Source organism: Anomalospiza imberbis, chromosome 10 (genome assembly GCF_031753505.1).
Source record: "Anomalospiza imberbis isolate Cuckoo-Finch-1a 21T00152 chromosome 10, ASM3175350v1, whole genome shotgun sequence".
Classification (NCBI taxonomy): Eukaryota; Metazoa; Chordata; class Aves; order Passeriformes; family Viduidae; genus Anomalospiza; species Anomalospiza imberbis.
Window position 1 is genome coordinate 21,333,625 of NC_089690.1, and position 15,469 is coordinate 21,349,093.

Consider the following 15,469-nt stretch of genomic DNA (forward strand, 5'->3'; position numbering starts at 1 on the left):
ATGTTCACAGGCACAAAAAGTCCCAGGGTGGTGTTTTCCTGAGAGTGGGAGCTGTGGAGGCAGCTGTCCTGTACACTCTGGGTATTTTAAAGGATGAAACCTTGTGTATTTCTCCTCCCCTTCTGCTATTCACAGTTGTGTTTGGATACTGGAAAAGCTGAATTAATGAGACAAATTCCAAATGTGTTGATTCACGGTTGTGCTGAGCTCTAGTGAAATGACTTGATGACTAATTCCTACCTGAAACTATCCAGACTGGAATATCACAGAGGCTCCTACTTTCCTTGCAGTGGATGGGTGTTTAGTCAGTGTTACTCCTCTGTACTTTAGTGTGCAGGATTCAATCATACTCGAGGTCTCAGCTGTGAGAGCAGGGAGTGCAGGCTGAAGTGTGTTTAATGAGTTGTGCCTGGTGAATTGAGTTCTTTTCCCTTTTCCCCCCGGAATGGCAGCAGCACCAGAAGCTCCCGTGTTGGGATGAATGCTAACACTCTGCAAATGCCTTGTGGTGGCACAAAGGGCGCGATGGCAGAGGCTTCAAAGGCATTATTCCTCTTCCATCGCTGCCTTTGTCCTTCTTTCAAGCGGATAACTCACATATTTGCACTGACTGCTCCAGAGAGCTGGGAGCAGAAGCAGCAGCATGAAACTAATGTGATGCTTTAGAATTTCCCTGCCACTTACTGGGTGTTGAATAGCTGTAATTAAATTAAGCAGTATATTGATTTCAGCACGCTGCTTGGGAAAGAGCAGAGCGGGAGCACAGGCATGGCAGCTCCTGCTTGGTAGGCTTGGAAAGCTAGAGCAGGCTGATAAACTAGTGATGGTTATTCTCTCCAATCTCTTTGGGCCTTTATGAAATAAGTTGATGCCCTTGCATAGTAATTCCTAGTAAAAGAAAAAAATACTAAGTTCTGTAGGTTTAGAGATGGCCACAGGAGTGAACAGACCTGGCTTAGTTTGTTTAGAGCTTGGTTTTGTGTTAAACTACCTGTGTCACTCTGATGAAAGTGTCCAAAGCATCTCAAAAGATGTGGACAGTCCAACATCCCTTCAGCAATCCTGTGGAGCACAGAACCAGGTGTACAGACTTCAAGGCTGTAGGATCTGAAGTGTTTTTTTTTTTTTTGCGTTTTAAAAACTTTTATTCCATTTTCAATCTAATATAAAAAATAAAACAATACAAATGTTATTATTCACACCATTACAAACAAAACCCAACTATTTCGTAATTGATACACTATAAACATTTATTAACCACACTATAAATACCTTAAAATCAATCATCTAAAATTACCTCTCATAAATCCTACTACAATATCTTTCACAGTTCTATTTCTCTAAAATATCTAATATTTTTTACAAAACCACCTTTTAAAACTTATTTCTAATTCTATTTCTCTCTCAACAATGTCTATCCTATTCCATAACATTTCTAAATCAACATTTCCTATCTCAAAATTCACATGCAAATACATACTGTACGAACCTTCTTTCAAACTTTAAAAATTTTCTATAAATCCATTTCCCACACGATGCACTGAGGGAGGGGGTGTGTCTTTTCTTCCTAATTAATATTAAATTTATTTGCACTCTGTCGAGTACTCATTACTGGAATAGCCATGGCACTGGCCCAGACACTGTTCTGGAGGTGACTTAGGGTCTTCTTTACAGTGATAACTAAATCAACATATGGGTGCATTGCTATAAGTAAATGAAATAAAAGTAAAATGGCACAGTGTCTCTGGGTAGGTGACACTGAAACACCACAAACACATGTTATTCACGAGCCTAAATGACACCTAGCATACCTCTGTGAGGTGATGGTGTTCTAGCTGGGAAGATGACAGCAGCTCCCTTCCAAAGCTTTGGGGCACTACTGAGCATTTGATCAGAGGTTTTATTTGAGGGCTATGCTCTTGGCTGCTGCAGTTCATGAGGAGGGAACCTTTTGGTTTTCTATTCTCAGAGTTTGCTTTCATTCTAATTCAAAAGGAGCATCATCAAACTTCATATTACAGTAATGATAAGATTTGCCATAGCTGCTAAGTTAAATTTTATTTCATGAGTACACCTTAGAATAAAGTGCTTTTATATTTTCCCCTGAAGTTAGATTTATTTTTTCTATTACTGAATTTCCCTTCAGTTGCTTCCAACCTTGTACCTGTGCCATTCCTATTCCCACTGGTCCCATTTCCCCTTGCCCTCTGTGTAGGTCCTTGCCACTAATTTTCCTCTGCCTTCAAGTATCCATTTTGTGCATCTCTGCTGCATTTTTCCTTTGGAATCAGTGCTTCAGATAACTCATATGCACCATCCTGCCTATTAACAGCAACGTGGCTGCTGTTTTGGTGAGTCTTCTAGATTTTCTTTTTTTTTCTTGCAATGGCCAAATTTCATTTAGAAAGGTCTTCTCAGAAGTAGAGTCCACTTGCATTTTGCTCTGAGGTGAGATAATCGGTTTTGGTTTGAGTTCTTTCCCTCGGCCCTATTAAGAAGGGTCATTTAATTATTTCTACAGGGATCTTTATATCCTACCTAGCAGAAAAGTGGAGATTTTTTTTCTTTAGGTGAAGGCAAGAAGAACAAGCAGGTGGTTGAAATGTAGTTGTTGCTGTTCAGAGACAAATAAAGAGTAAGCAGGTGGGTCATAAGAACAATAAAAATCTCCTATTTAGTGTGGATCGAGTTAAATATTGGTTGTACTTCAGCAGGTGGCATCTCCTAGGGGAGCTTCTTCCTGTGGAAGTGAAGAAGTCCTCCCTCTGACTTTTCCAGAAGGCCTTTCAGTGGAAAAAATCCCGTTTGCCTGGGGTGTTGCATATGCAAATTGTATTTAACAGTATCAATGAGGTGAATTGGGGGTTAACTGCCTGTGAAGATTCACAAGGACTTAATGAGAGCTCTCAGCTAAGAGTTTTTCTCCGTTTGCTGGATGTTGGGAAGCTTCCTGCTAAGATTTCCTGCCGGGGAGTCTTGGTCCTGCTTTGGTTTTCAAGGATGCATTAATTGCCTCGAAGTTATGTTGGGTATTTCCTCAAATTGAATGCCTTGCACGTTGTATTCCCCCTCCAGCTCGTGACACGTTAACTCTGTCCAGGTAACAAATAACCACAGCCCAGTTCCCTCTGCTGCTGCTCCTTGGAATTGGGTGAGCTTGCAGAGGTGTGAGTATTGCTGGGTTTGTGCTGCTCCTTTGTCTTTAGCTTGACACTGATCACCATCGCTTGACAGCCCCTGGTGCCCGTGTTAGGAGACTCAAAATCTGCTGCTTCTTCATCTCCATGTTGTTGAAGGTTTAACTTGCTTTTGCCCTGATTTATTTTTCATCAGTCATCTTTTCCACAGACTGCCAATGTGTAAGGTGTTTAAAAACAAGTGTTTCAGCCCGAAATCCTGACCAACAACTCTGACAGACTGTAGCTATGTGGAAAGCTTAAGTAAAAATGCAGGTGTTAGTTACTTGTTTTATTAAAGTTCATTTTGTTGTTGTATACGCTGGATATGCGCAAATTTGATGTAAGTAGTTTTTTGTGTGTCAGTATTTTCAGAGGCGTAGTATTGCATTCCCAGTAGTTTCCTATTTTCTAAACTAAATCGATCCATGTGGATCAGTTTGCATTTCTTATCCTTGTATCTTTGAATTCCCAGCTGTAGTTTCAGCCCTGGGCAAAGCTGATGGTCGAATTAACTAAATGCATTCAGACTAATAAGACTTGCTCTGGGAACGTGTTCTTTCTACCTTGTAAAAAAAAAGGAAGTTTCAATAGTCAAGAGCACATTTCATTTTTCTGTGTTTGGGCTGTGTTTTCCAGTGGACATTTGCAGAACCTGCTGCAAAACCAGCAAAGTTTAGCATTTAAAGTCAGTGCTTTAGACTTAGGGTACACTTTAAATGAGAAGAAAATTGAAGTAAGAAGAAGCTGTCTTTTTCAGCAAGGTAAGTTGTCCAGTGCTGGGAGAATCCAGTGTGTTTATCCAGTGTGTTTATGGGATGAGCAGGCTTGGGAGGGGGTTGATGTTGGAGGGGTGTTGAACCTTGGGGTTTGTACACTTTCACATGAGTGTTCATCCTGGCGTGGAGATTTCTGCTGTGGCCAGAGGACTAACCCAGATGAGCAGCTCAGGAGCAGAGGCCTCATTCTCTGGAATACATAGTAGAACAAATAAAATATTTATATAAAGATCATAACTCACGGAACTGGGTAAATCTTCCCTTTAATTGGTTTCAGTGGCTGTGAGTCAGGATCAGGAGTGGCTCTGCTCTGGGTGGGCTGTGGTGGTTTGATGTCACACTGCAGAGATTTCTCAGCTGCTGATGAAGAAACTGTATTAAATTACAGACTAGAGCATTAAGAAAACAACCCCCAATTTCAGTCATTTCTTTGCTGGGGAGCCACTGGACAGATAACTGTCAACTATTGTTACCAGACTGCTTTTAATGAAATGCTACTTTTTTGCAATATTTTAACGCTAATCTAATAGGATACTCTTGCATTGCACACTCATTTTGGATCTCTTCATTTAAGACAAAATCTGCCAGAATTATGTTATGGATATATGATGTGATTTAGTATTGAAGTGTAACCCCAGGTAAGAGACTCCTAAACACTGCTGTCATCTCTAAGAAGAACGTGTTAGTACTGGTGCATGTTGCAGGATAGATTTGTTTCATAAAAATAAAATCCAGTTTTCCCATGGTGGCAGAGGCAAGTTTCTTTTGTATATTGTGCTTAAAATAAAAAAAAAAAAGAGTTGAAGCTAGACTGCATTTGCACAAGGACATTTGAAAAGAAGTGTTTTGTTAGGCTGCTGGACTGACATGATTCAATTTTGTCATGAACACAAGGGCTGCCCAGCATCCTTGGCATCTAGGAATGAAAGTTGGCCTCTCCCCTTCCTTTCTGAGCTTCTTCAGATGCTTTGTTATGTTAAACAGTGCAAAGAATGACAGACTTTCTCTGTGCTGCTGCTTAAATTTACCTTTTTGTTTGCCTTCAACTTTAATTTATTCTTTCAAGTCTGTGCCCAAGGTACAAAGATGGGGAAATTAATATTAAGATTTAGAGGTTGCCTGGGTAAAAGGTTAGTGGTTTTGCCTCGAAATCCAGCAGAGCATTTCTCTGAACTGATTTCATGTCTGTTGGTGTAGGTTAGTCAAGTCCAAGTAAGGAGAAACCAGATCCTTCCGTGCTGTACCTTGTCTGCATATGGACTTGTTTAGGGAGCTTTGCCAAAGCAAAGCTGCAGCCCAGCTTTTCAAACTGGTCAGCATTGATCACCAATATTCTGCTTAAGCCAACAGAAGCTGCTTTTCCTCATCTGCATTTTGTGATATTTCTTTGTAAGGCTTTCCACCCCTTTTATGTTTTGCCACTTTTCCTTGAAATTGATGGGGAGCTGCCTGTTTCCTGTAGCTGTTTGTATTCATCTGTGTTTTCCTCCTAGAGCCACCTGTTTTCTCCTTTTATTATTCCATTTGGGACACAAAACATTAAATCCATCTTGGATTTGCCCTACCTACTGCAAAGGAAGAATTGAGCACCTTCAGAGGAACCCAGTATCTTGCAGAATGACATTTTCCCTCTCCTCCACCAGTAAGGAGGTTTAGGTTTACTAGTTTACTGAGCATTTTTGAAATCTGAAAAAACAAAGAAACTAGAACTTGTTTCTCTTTTCCTTTGCAGCTTGCTACTTCAGCTGGTGCATTTTATGCTGCTGCTGAGTTTGGAAGAGATTTACACTAAAAAAGTGAAATGTTGAGGTTACTGCTTTAGGCTGTGTATTGGCAGTGACCTGCTTCATTTGATGCCATTTTTCTAAGCTACCTATGTCCAAAGCATGCTTTGGTAAAACCATACAGTATCTGAGGAAGTCACAGGACTGTTTTAGTGTAAGCTCCATCTAAGTGCTGCTGCAGTCTCACCTTCCATGTGGGATGCTCCTGGGCATCCTCACTAATCCAGGGAGTTAAACTCACTGAGGAGTGTTCCCCCACAGGTTTTCTCTCCTTGCATAGTGCCAGCTTGACTCCTTGCACTTGACTTGCTGAAGGCTTAAATAAGGAATGTTGCCAGGCGTGTGTAAGTTTGCAAGTCTGAAGGAAAAGGGGGAAATGCAGAATTAAAGCAGCTCTGAGTTCAGCTGTCATGCTGAGACTCGGGTCCCACACCCCATCAGAGAACCACGGCTCTGGCTCTCACTGCTGTTCTCTGCAGTGCCCTGTGTGATTCCTGACCTGGCTGTGCCTTCCCCTTCGGCTGGAATGTGCTGCAGCTCCCGGGATCGGCACTGGGCTCCTCTGTGGCTGCAGAACACCCTTGCCTGCCTGGCTGCCTGCCTGCAGCACAGGCTGGGCCTTTTTCTCGCTGGCAGGTTCAGCTGCAGAGTTCTGTGTGTTTTGCTTGCCTGATTGAGATAAATTATACAGGCAGAGTGCTTGGGGAATTCAGGATTGACTTGGGGAGGTAGTGAGGGGATGAAAAATTGGAAATGGAAGGATGGTTTGGAAGCAGATCTGTCCTGTTGTGGATTGGAGGTGGGGAGATGGGAGCTTGGTTGTCTGGGGAGGACCCTGGTTCTTAGCTGTGCATGGGAAAAGGAATTTTGTCTGAGTTCACTGATGGGAAAAGATGTTCTGGAGGGGAAATGTTTTAATCGTTGATAAGCTTAAAAGGGGAAATTACTGTACGGTATTGAAACACTGACATTTCCCAAGGGTGTATCCGTCAGTTTCCAGGCTTGGAGAAAACATTGACCCAGATTCCTGGGAGAAAAACTATCTAGTGAGAAACAGTTGGGAGATACTGCCTGTGACTTTAATCACAGAATCATGGAAGGGACCTTAAAGCCCATCCAGTCCCACCGCTGCCATGGCCAGAGACACATTCCACTAACCCAGGGTGCTCCAAGCCTCATCCAGCCTGGCCTTGGGACACTATGCCAAGAGCCCCAACTCCCTCACAGGGAATTCCTTCCCAATATCCCATCTAACCCTGCCCTCTGGCACTGTGAAGCCATTCCCCCTCATCCTGGCACTCCAGCCCCTTTTAAAAGGTCCCACTCCAGCCTTTTTGAGGAACTTCCTGAAGTTTGTGACCCACGAACGCTGGAAGCACAGAGGATCTGCTGGTAAAGTGTCACTGTGGTTTGAATCCTTCCCTAGGCAGCTTCTGTAGCTCCCTGATGGGAACAGGACTCTGAGCCAGACAATCTTCTGCCTTCTTTAGGAATTTAGAGCTGTAGTACAAAACCTCTGGAATTATTTTTCTATGCAAGTCTTGAAGCATAATATTTTGAACACAACACAGCATTGATTCTCATGCACCTCTTACATTTTGCTTGTGAAGTTCATGTAATTAGTGTCTCCTATTAGTGTGGAGTTTTTTCTGGCAGTACAGGCACAAAACATTAGTATCCTATAAAATGAAATTACTCAGTGTTGTACCACTATTAAAGTTTAGAGGTTTGATTTTCTGTAGCGTAACTTGGTTTTGTACGCCTTTGGATGATATTGTACATTGGGATAATTCTGACAGCTTCAGTTAGGATAGCATTTTTTATTACTCTTATGAAGCTGGGTTTTTGCAATAGGCAATTTTTATTGCTGTGTACCTATTTGATTACAATGACCAGTTTCTCTACAAAGTTTCTATTAAATCGAGGATTATCTGAAATTCTGAAATGTTTCTGTGAATCTCTGGTTGCTGGGACCATTTATCAACAAGAGAAGCTTTTCTTTATTCGAGAGGCAGCTTCCTTGTTCCAACTGCATTGTTTCACATTGTTCCCTTAATTTTTTAAATTATTTGTACTTAATGGTGTTCATTTGAATGAAGATTCTGCCTTTAAACCTTCCCATCTTGATTGGATCTAATGCCAAGTGTCTGATAGTTGTGAGCTCTTCTCCACACTCCTTCTGTGTTTGCTCACTCCGAGTCGGGTTTCATGTATAAACACGTAGACATGTAAGAGTGATCCAGGCAGGGATTTTGGAAGTTTGCTGTTGCTTTTATGTGTTTCCAAAATTTAGTTTTGTTTCTGGGGCTGTGTGGACTTCCCCCTTCTCCCTCTTTTGCTGGTGGATATGTCTTTGCATTCCCCATTTATAAGTGGAAATAGGGACTATGTGTACAAGGACTGTCTCAGGCTGTTTACATTAAACACTTAGAGCAGCACCTGCATCTTTTTCTGCTCAACATCTTATGTCAGATGATTTCTCCCTGGGATTACTCCATTATCTTGATTCCTTTCGTGCATCCAGTCTTTGGGGTTCTCCTCATCACCACCCTCAGTACCTGTGATTAAACTGTGGGGTTTTGGTTGAGTTTTGGGACCCTGATGAGCCAGCAGGGAATAAAAGTGGTTAACAGCCACAAGAATGAAGAGGAACATCTTGTCTGCTCTTTTGTACCTTGTGGAAACAAGGTGGATTAAATCAAGCTCTGAAATAAGAGAAAATGTCACTTTGTACTGATCTGTACCCAGCTTTTGCACTAAACAGGAGGAATTACTTCTCTTGAGCTGATGCTCCCTTTCTTCAAATGCAGCTTCTCTACACAGTTTAATGGTTAGCTTGGATTTGTTTTCGTTAATTTTTTAAGAAAACCCAGCCTTTCATTGTTCCCTGGATTCTTGAAATGATTTCAGGATGCCTTAAATGCTATCATCTTGAAGTCACAGCCTCTCCAATATTTTTGACTTTCTAGACATAAACATAATAATTCAAGGAATCACAAAATGGTTTAGGTTGGAAAAGGCTCATCCAGTTCCACCCCGTGCCATGGGTAAGGAGACCTTCCACTATCCCAACATGGCCTGGAACATTTCCAGGGTTGGGGCAGCCACAGCTTCTCTGGGCATCCTGTGCCAGGGCCTCAGCACCCTCACAGGGAGAGATTTAGATGGGATAGTAGGAAGAAACTTAGGGAAGAGTTTTTTCCTAATATCCCATCTAAATCTCTTCTGGTTGTAAACCTTTCCCCTTGTCCTGTCACTGTCTCACTTTGAAAAATGTCTTCCTGTTTTTTAAAAGCCCCCTTTAGGTCCTGGCAGGCCATGAGGAGGCATCCCAGAATCTGCTATCTCCATTCCCATTTGTACCGTGACTGTTTGATTTGAGCTCCATTCTCTCAGTGTGGAATATTCAATGTCTGATTTATCCCATTGTTCTCCTGGCATGTCCAAGAGCCTTGATAGCATTTAACTGGGAGCACTGGAGGATGAGCTGTATGAGACAAGGCCAAATGGTACTGACTGCAAATCCAGTGTGGTTTTGTCTGAGGATATGGAGCTGGGATTAATTTTACCCCTGCAGGGAAGCAATGCTTACCCTGCTGCTAATTGCTGTTGACACCCAGGGCAAGCTGCAGTCCTGCCCTGTGTTCAGCATGACCCTGGATCGTGTGCCACAAAAAGTAATAGCAGCTGCAGTTTTTATAATATCACAGGCTGTGTCTTACAGGGGGGAATGCACCTTAGTGACATGAATAGTTTTGTGGGGCTTTCAGGTCTCTAGGTGTAGTTAAATGTTCAGAGAACAAAGGGTTGACACAAAATGTTGGTATTGCTGGGTGTAAAAATGTCACCTCTCACTCTGTATGAGGACGACCAGCTTTCTACACAAGCAGACAGTGATAGGACAAGGGGGAGTTGCTTTAAACTATAAAAGAGAGATTTAGATTAGGTTTTAGGAAGAAAGTATTCCCTGTGAGGGTGGTTAGGCCTGGCACAGGTTGCCCAGAGAAGTTGTGGCTGCCCCTGGATCCCAGGAAGTGTCCAAGGCTAGGTTGGACAGGGCTTGGAGGAACCTGGGATAGTGGAAGCTGTCCCTGCCCATGGCAGGGGCTTTAAATCCAAACCATTCTGTGATTCTGTGATCTAATTTCCTTGAAGCTAATTCCATACTGCCTAGGTGTTTCAGGCTCAAGAAATGAGCTATTCCAGAAGGAATTACCTGTGATTAACTGACTGATAATCCAGAGCAGTTTGGTTTGAGTGAGCACAGTTGTACATAAAACGAGTCAATCTGAGTGATTCCCAGAAGTAGGACAGGGGATGTTCAGGAGAGCCTGTAATAACTCTCCTGGATGTTTGTATGAAAAGTTGTTTTTCCTTCCATTACATTCCAGCTTTTACCTGTTCCTTAGGCTGTGGCACCTCTCTGAAGTGATTGCTCTGTAAGGCTTTGGAGCCTTCCATGAGAGCTGCCAGCTGTGAGCCTTGGTCTCCAAACCTGCCTTGGAATTTATGGACTGGAGGAAGTGTTTGCTTAAAAATGCAGATATAAATGGAGCTGGTGGTCCTGAAATGTGTTTGGTCCTGTTCTTCTCTGTCTTACTCTTCTCTTTCTCCTTACAGGTCTGGATGCAGAGTTGTCTTACGTGAGGAATGATGTGGTTAATCACTATGCCTTGTCCTTCAATCTCCTAATACCCAGCGAGACCAACAATCTCCACTTCACCTGGCATGCCAAATCCAAGGTGAGCAGGCATGACTTCTGCTCTGGGTACTTGAGACATGAGCTGTTCTGCTTGGTGAATATCCACTGCTATAATTTCATGGCTTGTTTCTTTGAAAAAAATTAGCATATGCAAGGTGCAAAATATTTATTTATATGACTGCAGGCAATAAGATGGCATATGTCCAAGCTGTTCCTTATTTTAGAAAGTTGAAACACTCATTTCAAGGTATTTTATACTTCTTGCTCCTGGCAAGGTCTATGTATGCATACAAGCCACTGGCCGTGGAATCTCTTCTCTTGGTGCATTGGACACACAGAAGGGCAGCCATGAACTGAGGCCTCTGGAAATGATATGTAGAGCAATTGTTGTGGAGATTTCTAGAAACATATGCTTGGAGACAAGGAGAGCCTATAAAAGCAGCATCCAGTATGTTATTCCTGAGCCCTGATTAAATGGAAAGGCTTTTTATGTCACTTAATCACTGTGCCTGGAGCATGCAGCAGCAGCTGTCAGAGAGATTGCGTATGCTCTTACATTTTGAAGCATTTCCAGTTACTTAACAATTTATTTTCATGTATGAAATGATCTGTTTAGTCTCTGCCAGATGTTCATTCTGTTCTTTTAAACTTGAGTGATGGTTGTTCTTCTCCCCTTAAGTAGGAAAGGCTGCAGCAGGAGCAGTAGTATTAAACAGCTCCACCAGTGCAGGTCCTGAGGATTCTTTCTGCCATTGTTCTTTCCTTTGAGGTGTAACTTGTTAAGAGGAGTGACTTGTGGCCCGCAGTGGAGTTGGGTCGAGTGCCAGCCAGCCCTGATCCCATATTCCACATGCACAGTGACAGTTCAGTCACTTGTCATTTGAGAGGAGTTCCCTTGTCACAGCTTCAGCTGAGGCTCCCTGCATCACTGGCCCTGCTCTGTGTTTCCTTGGGCCTGGCTGTGAATTTTGAGGAGGAATTTTGGAGCTTGTGTAGCCCTGCTTCCCATTCCTGGGGTTCCACCTAAGGGTTCCACCTGGGGTTCCACTCTAAGTTGTAGTGCGACTTGAGTAGCTCAGAAACGGGGTTGTGTCTCTTCCCTTGGCATCCTGACTGAAAAATAAATTGATAACAGAAATGAACCATATTATGTTTTAGAAAGGGGGAAAAAACTAACTATTGGGACAAAGTCAAACAAATGAATTCAGCTGAGAGTGGAGGGGTAGGATGAATTTCCAAGAGGAGCTTATGACTTAGAGTAGATTGTATACTTTTGTTTGAATGAATGTTTGCAGAGTCAGCTTCTTAAATGGAAACAAAATCTTGACTCCAGTTGAACAAATTATTTCTAAGCAATTTTGTTTGTAAAACTGACTGTGGGAGGGGGCATTGTTTTAATTTTAGCAGCTTTAACAAACTGACTTTTGAACAAGTAAGTTTAAAAGTATCATTGAGTGAGGTTTGTGAGGGATTTTTTTTAGTATAAGCACTCTGAATTCTGCCCTAGATTTTAAGGAATGATTTCAAGAGTAGCTTCTCTTTGGCTTTTTTAATTTGAACTGTCACAAAAGTCTTGAAACTAAAATGTCACATAAGAAACTTGGAATATGGATGCCTAAAATTACAGGCACTCATTGAAAATAAAGTATGGGTTTTTATTTTCAAGAATTATGAAAAGGGATGTTGCATTTCTTTATACTCCTAGACAGATTTCTGATGTGTTTTCTGTCTCCCAACTGTTGTTACAGGTTGAGTATAAACTGGGATTTCAGGTCCATGATCCCATGGCTATGGCTCTGCCCCAGGCCAACATTTCTCTCCAAGGAGAAGTTCCTCGCACCCTCTCAGGTAAACTCCCCACCCCCATCCAGCTCATGGATGAATCATGGTCATTCAGCCACAAATGCAGTTTTAGTGATCTGTGAATGCTTACTAAAATTGACAAAAATTCATTTAAAATCCATGTTCTTTATTGCTCTAATGGCTGAAGTGATGAGGTGTGAAGACTAAAATAACATTTCTTAGTATTGAGTTCTTGATAATGTGATAATTTATGATGTTTATAATGTACTTCATAACATAATCTCAAAAAGGGCCCTTATTTAAATGTTCTCTCATCTCAGAGTCTGAGAATGCCCCACTCCCCTGTAACCCCTGTGTTGTGTTCACAGTGTTTCGTGTCGATCTCTCCTGCACCGGCAGACTCGACTCCGACGTCACAATACTGATGCAGCTCAACTTAACAATAAATTCCTCAAAAAACATCACAGTTTTAAATTTCAAACGAAGGAAAATGTGCTACAAAAGTAAGAGATCAAATTTCAGATATTTTAAAGTTTTTACTGTTTAAGTATGCTAGGAAAAGGGAGTGGGATGGTGTATGATCCAGGACAGGAGTAACAGAGTGAATTTTGGGGAGGATTGGAAGAAACCAGGTAAAATTCTGCCTTTCAGAGAGGAATGAGGACTTTTGGTTAAAGCAGAAGCTGATGAATGAATAACTTTCCCCATGCACTGACCGACCTTTTAATAGATATGTAACAAAAACCATTTTCTCTCTGTTTGGAAAGAAGAAATCAGTTCCCTCAAAACTGCCACATTCTGAGAATTCAAATTGTTCTAAAAATTGCCAATAAAATCTACTTAGTTTATAAACTGTGATAAAATTGGCTGTTTAATGAGTGTAGGAGGTGTTAGTCTGTTAGATGTGAAGTACAAAATGATCTTCAGAGATAATCCAGATTTTGGAAATCCTAAATTGATTCTTCTGTGTTACCACTTGGGAATCTGCAAGCATAATTTATTCTTGGATTGTTCCTGTTTACTGTTGCTGCTTCCTAGAATTTTCTAGTATTTTCACAGGCATCAGAAGAAGATTATTTTGGAGAATCCCAAGAGCTGTGCCCTCCTTAAAAATGCCTGTGGTGTTCCACTCCTAGGCAGTATTTGGGGATTGCCACCTATCTCTTTGCATGCTCCTCCTGCCTCTATTCAGCTTATCTGGAGCCTTTGAGGACAGTAGCTGTCTTTCCAAAGAGGGGTTTATCCCTTTTCTTGAGTATTAATATCAAAGGATGAGCTCAGGGACCGTGTGGATGGAAGAGCCAGCCATGCCTTGTAGCACATAACGTTGGGATACTCATGTTCCTTGCATCAGCCTTCAGGAAGACCATTCTTAATTCAAAGTGTGTCTCTCCTTCCAGTAAAATGGAGGTCTGGCTGATAATGTTGATGTTTTTACCTTTATTTCATGTTCTCCTGGGTATTTTTTCAAATACTCCAAATGGGGGAGGTCAGCCCTGCTGAGCCATTCACAGCTTACTGAGCTGTGGATGTGTGATGGAGCTTTCCAGAAGCACCACACAGGTCACTGGGGGGTGAGACAGAACCACTCCTGAACCATCAGAATTGGTCTTTACAGAGATCTCGTTTCTGCAGGTTCATAAAAAGAAAAAAATGGCTTTGTTTGGTGTGTGTTGATGGGCGTTGAGCATACAGGGGTTTCTGATTGAATTTAATGCATAAATTTGGAATATGCAGGAACTTGCTAGTGGTTTTGCTCAGGGCATTCCTGATCGTTCTTCCTTAAGTTCAAAAAAGGGATAAAAAAAAGAAAAGCTCTGTGATTTTTCCCTCCCTTGGATTACTTTTTCCTAAGCTGCACTGGCTTAACAAGGAGTGGGAAGGGGCTGTGCTGTGTTGGACACAGCTGAGAGCAGGAAGAGGGGTGTGCAAGTGGGACTGTGCCTGTGCAGCTGCAGAAATCCATGGGATTCCCTCAGCTGCCTGCAGATCCTCGGGGTGGGGGGGTTCATCTGGAGACATCTCCTGCATTCCCCAGGTTTGCACTGCTCCTCTTGGTAACCAGACTCAGAGTAAGCTTAATGAAGATTTACTCACTTTCTAAAGGACTGCTACTCACATGAGCTGTGCTGTCCTCCTGCCTTCACTTGCATATTTATGAGTATTTAAATGGACATCACCTCTTCCATCCTTCTCTTTTAACTCTGTGACTCCTGACTGGCATCAGCTGAGAAGGCACAGTGCCTGTGGTTTAATGGGGTCTCTGACCCTTTCCTAGGATGAGCAACATTAGACTGGAGCCAGGATTTCCTCCAAAAGGTCAGGGTAGTCTTGACTGAACATCCCAGCAATGATTTTCTCTCCTGTAGGAACTGGTTCTGTGAGGTCTTTGTTTAGTGCCTTAGCAAACACATTCTCTGCACCTCTTCTTTCTGCTGCTTTGGGCCTTGGACAAGCTGCAGGGTTTTACAAGGATTCAGTGTGTTCAAGCTTTGCCTCCCTGGACACGTGTGTCAGTGGTGAAATACCTGACCTGTGTGTTTCAGTGTGATTTTAATGCTACCTAGTTAGGTATTTAAGTGGAAATCTAGGGATTAGTGTAGTCCTTGAATCAGCTCTTCTCTTTGGAAAAGCAGATCTGTTTTTCCATACCTGAGGCAATGTGAAGGGCTGCAATAATAAATGTACTCCAAACTTAATGGCTTTCTCTCATCTCTTTAGAGCTTGAACCAGAAGTCAAATCTCCAACAGCTGATAAAAACAGCAGCAAGGCTATCTGTAAGTAATCCTGAACATACAACTTGGGGTTTAAAAACTGAAAAACTTTTGATGTGCTTTGATTCCACGGCTTTCCCTATGAAAATAGTCCCCAGGTAGTCTGTACTATACCCAGTATTGCAGTGGGTTTTTGGTAATTAATTGTTTTAACTGGTGAAGAGGAAAAAACCCTATTCCAAGTCTTGTAACAACTTTTGTATCACATCTTAGGGGCTCTGGTTTCTGTACATGACTCTGATCTGTTTTCCTGACCTTAGGACCTGTCTGGTTTGCTGTTTCAATTTATCACTATTGAAGGAATAGAATGAGGTAGTTTCCTTTCCTCCTCGTCTAGCTGGAAATATCATTGGCTGACTCTGGCTCCATAATACCCAGAATGGGAGTGTTTTTGCCAAAATGCTGTTGGAAAGCAGTGGGAAAGAGTGCTCAGTGCTCTCTTTACCTCCC

At 42.1% G+C, this 15,469-nt stretch overlaps 1 protein-coding gene across 1 annotated transcript in view; it reads left to right on the forward strand.

The window, feature by feature from the left end:
- Nucleotides 1-15,469, forward strand: part of RYK (receptor like tyrosine kinase) — a 55,916-nt gene that overhangs the window by 8,052 nt on the left and 32,395 nt on the right. The window contains exons 2-5 of the mRNA XM_068201156.1: nucleotides 10,360-10,481; nucleotides 12,190-12,289; nucleotides 12,613-12,747; nucleotides 14,966-15,022. Coding sequence (XP_068057257.1) covers nucleotides 10,360-10,481; nucleotides 12,190-12,289; nucleotides 12,613-12,747; nucleotides 14,966-15,022 — 414 coding nt within the window. The remainder of the gene's footprint in view (nucleotides 1-10,359; nucleotides 10,482-12,189; nucleotides 12,290-12,612; nucleotides 12,748-14,965; nucleotides 15,023-15,469) is intronic.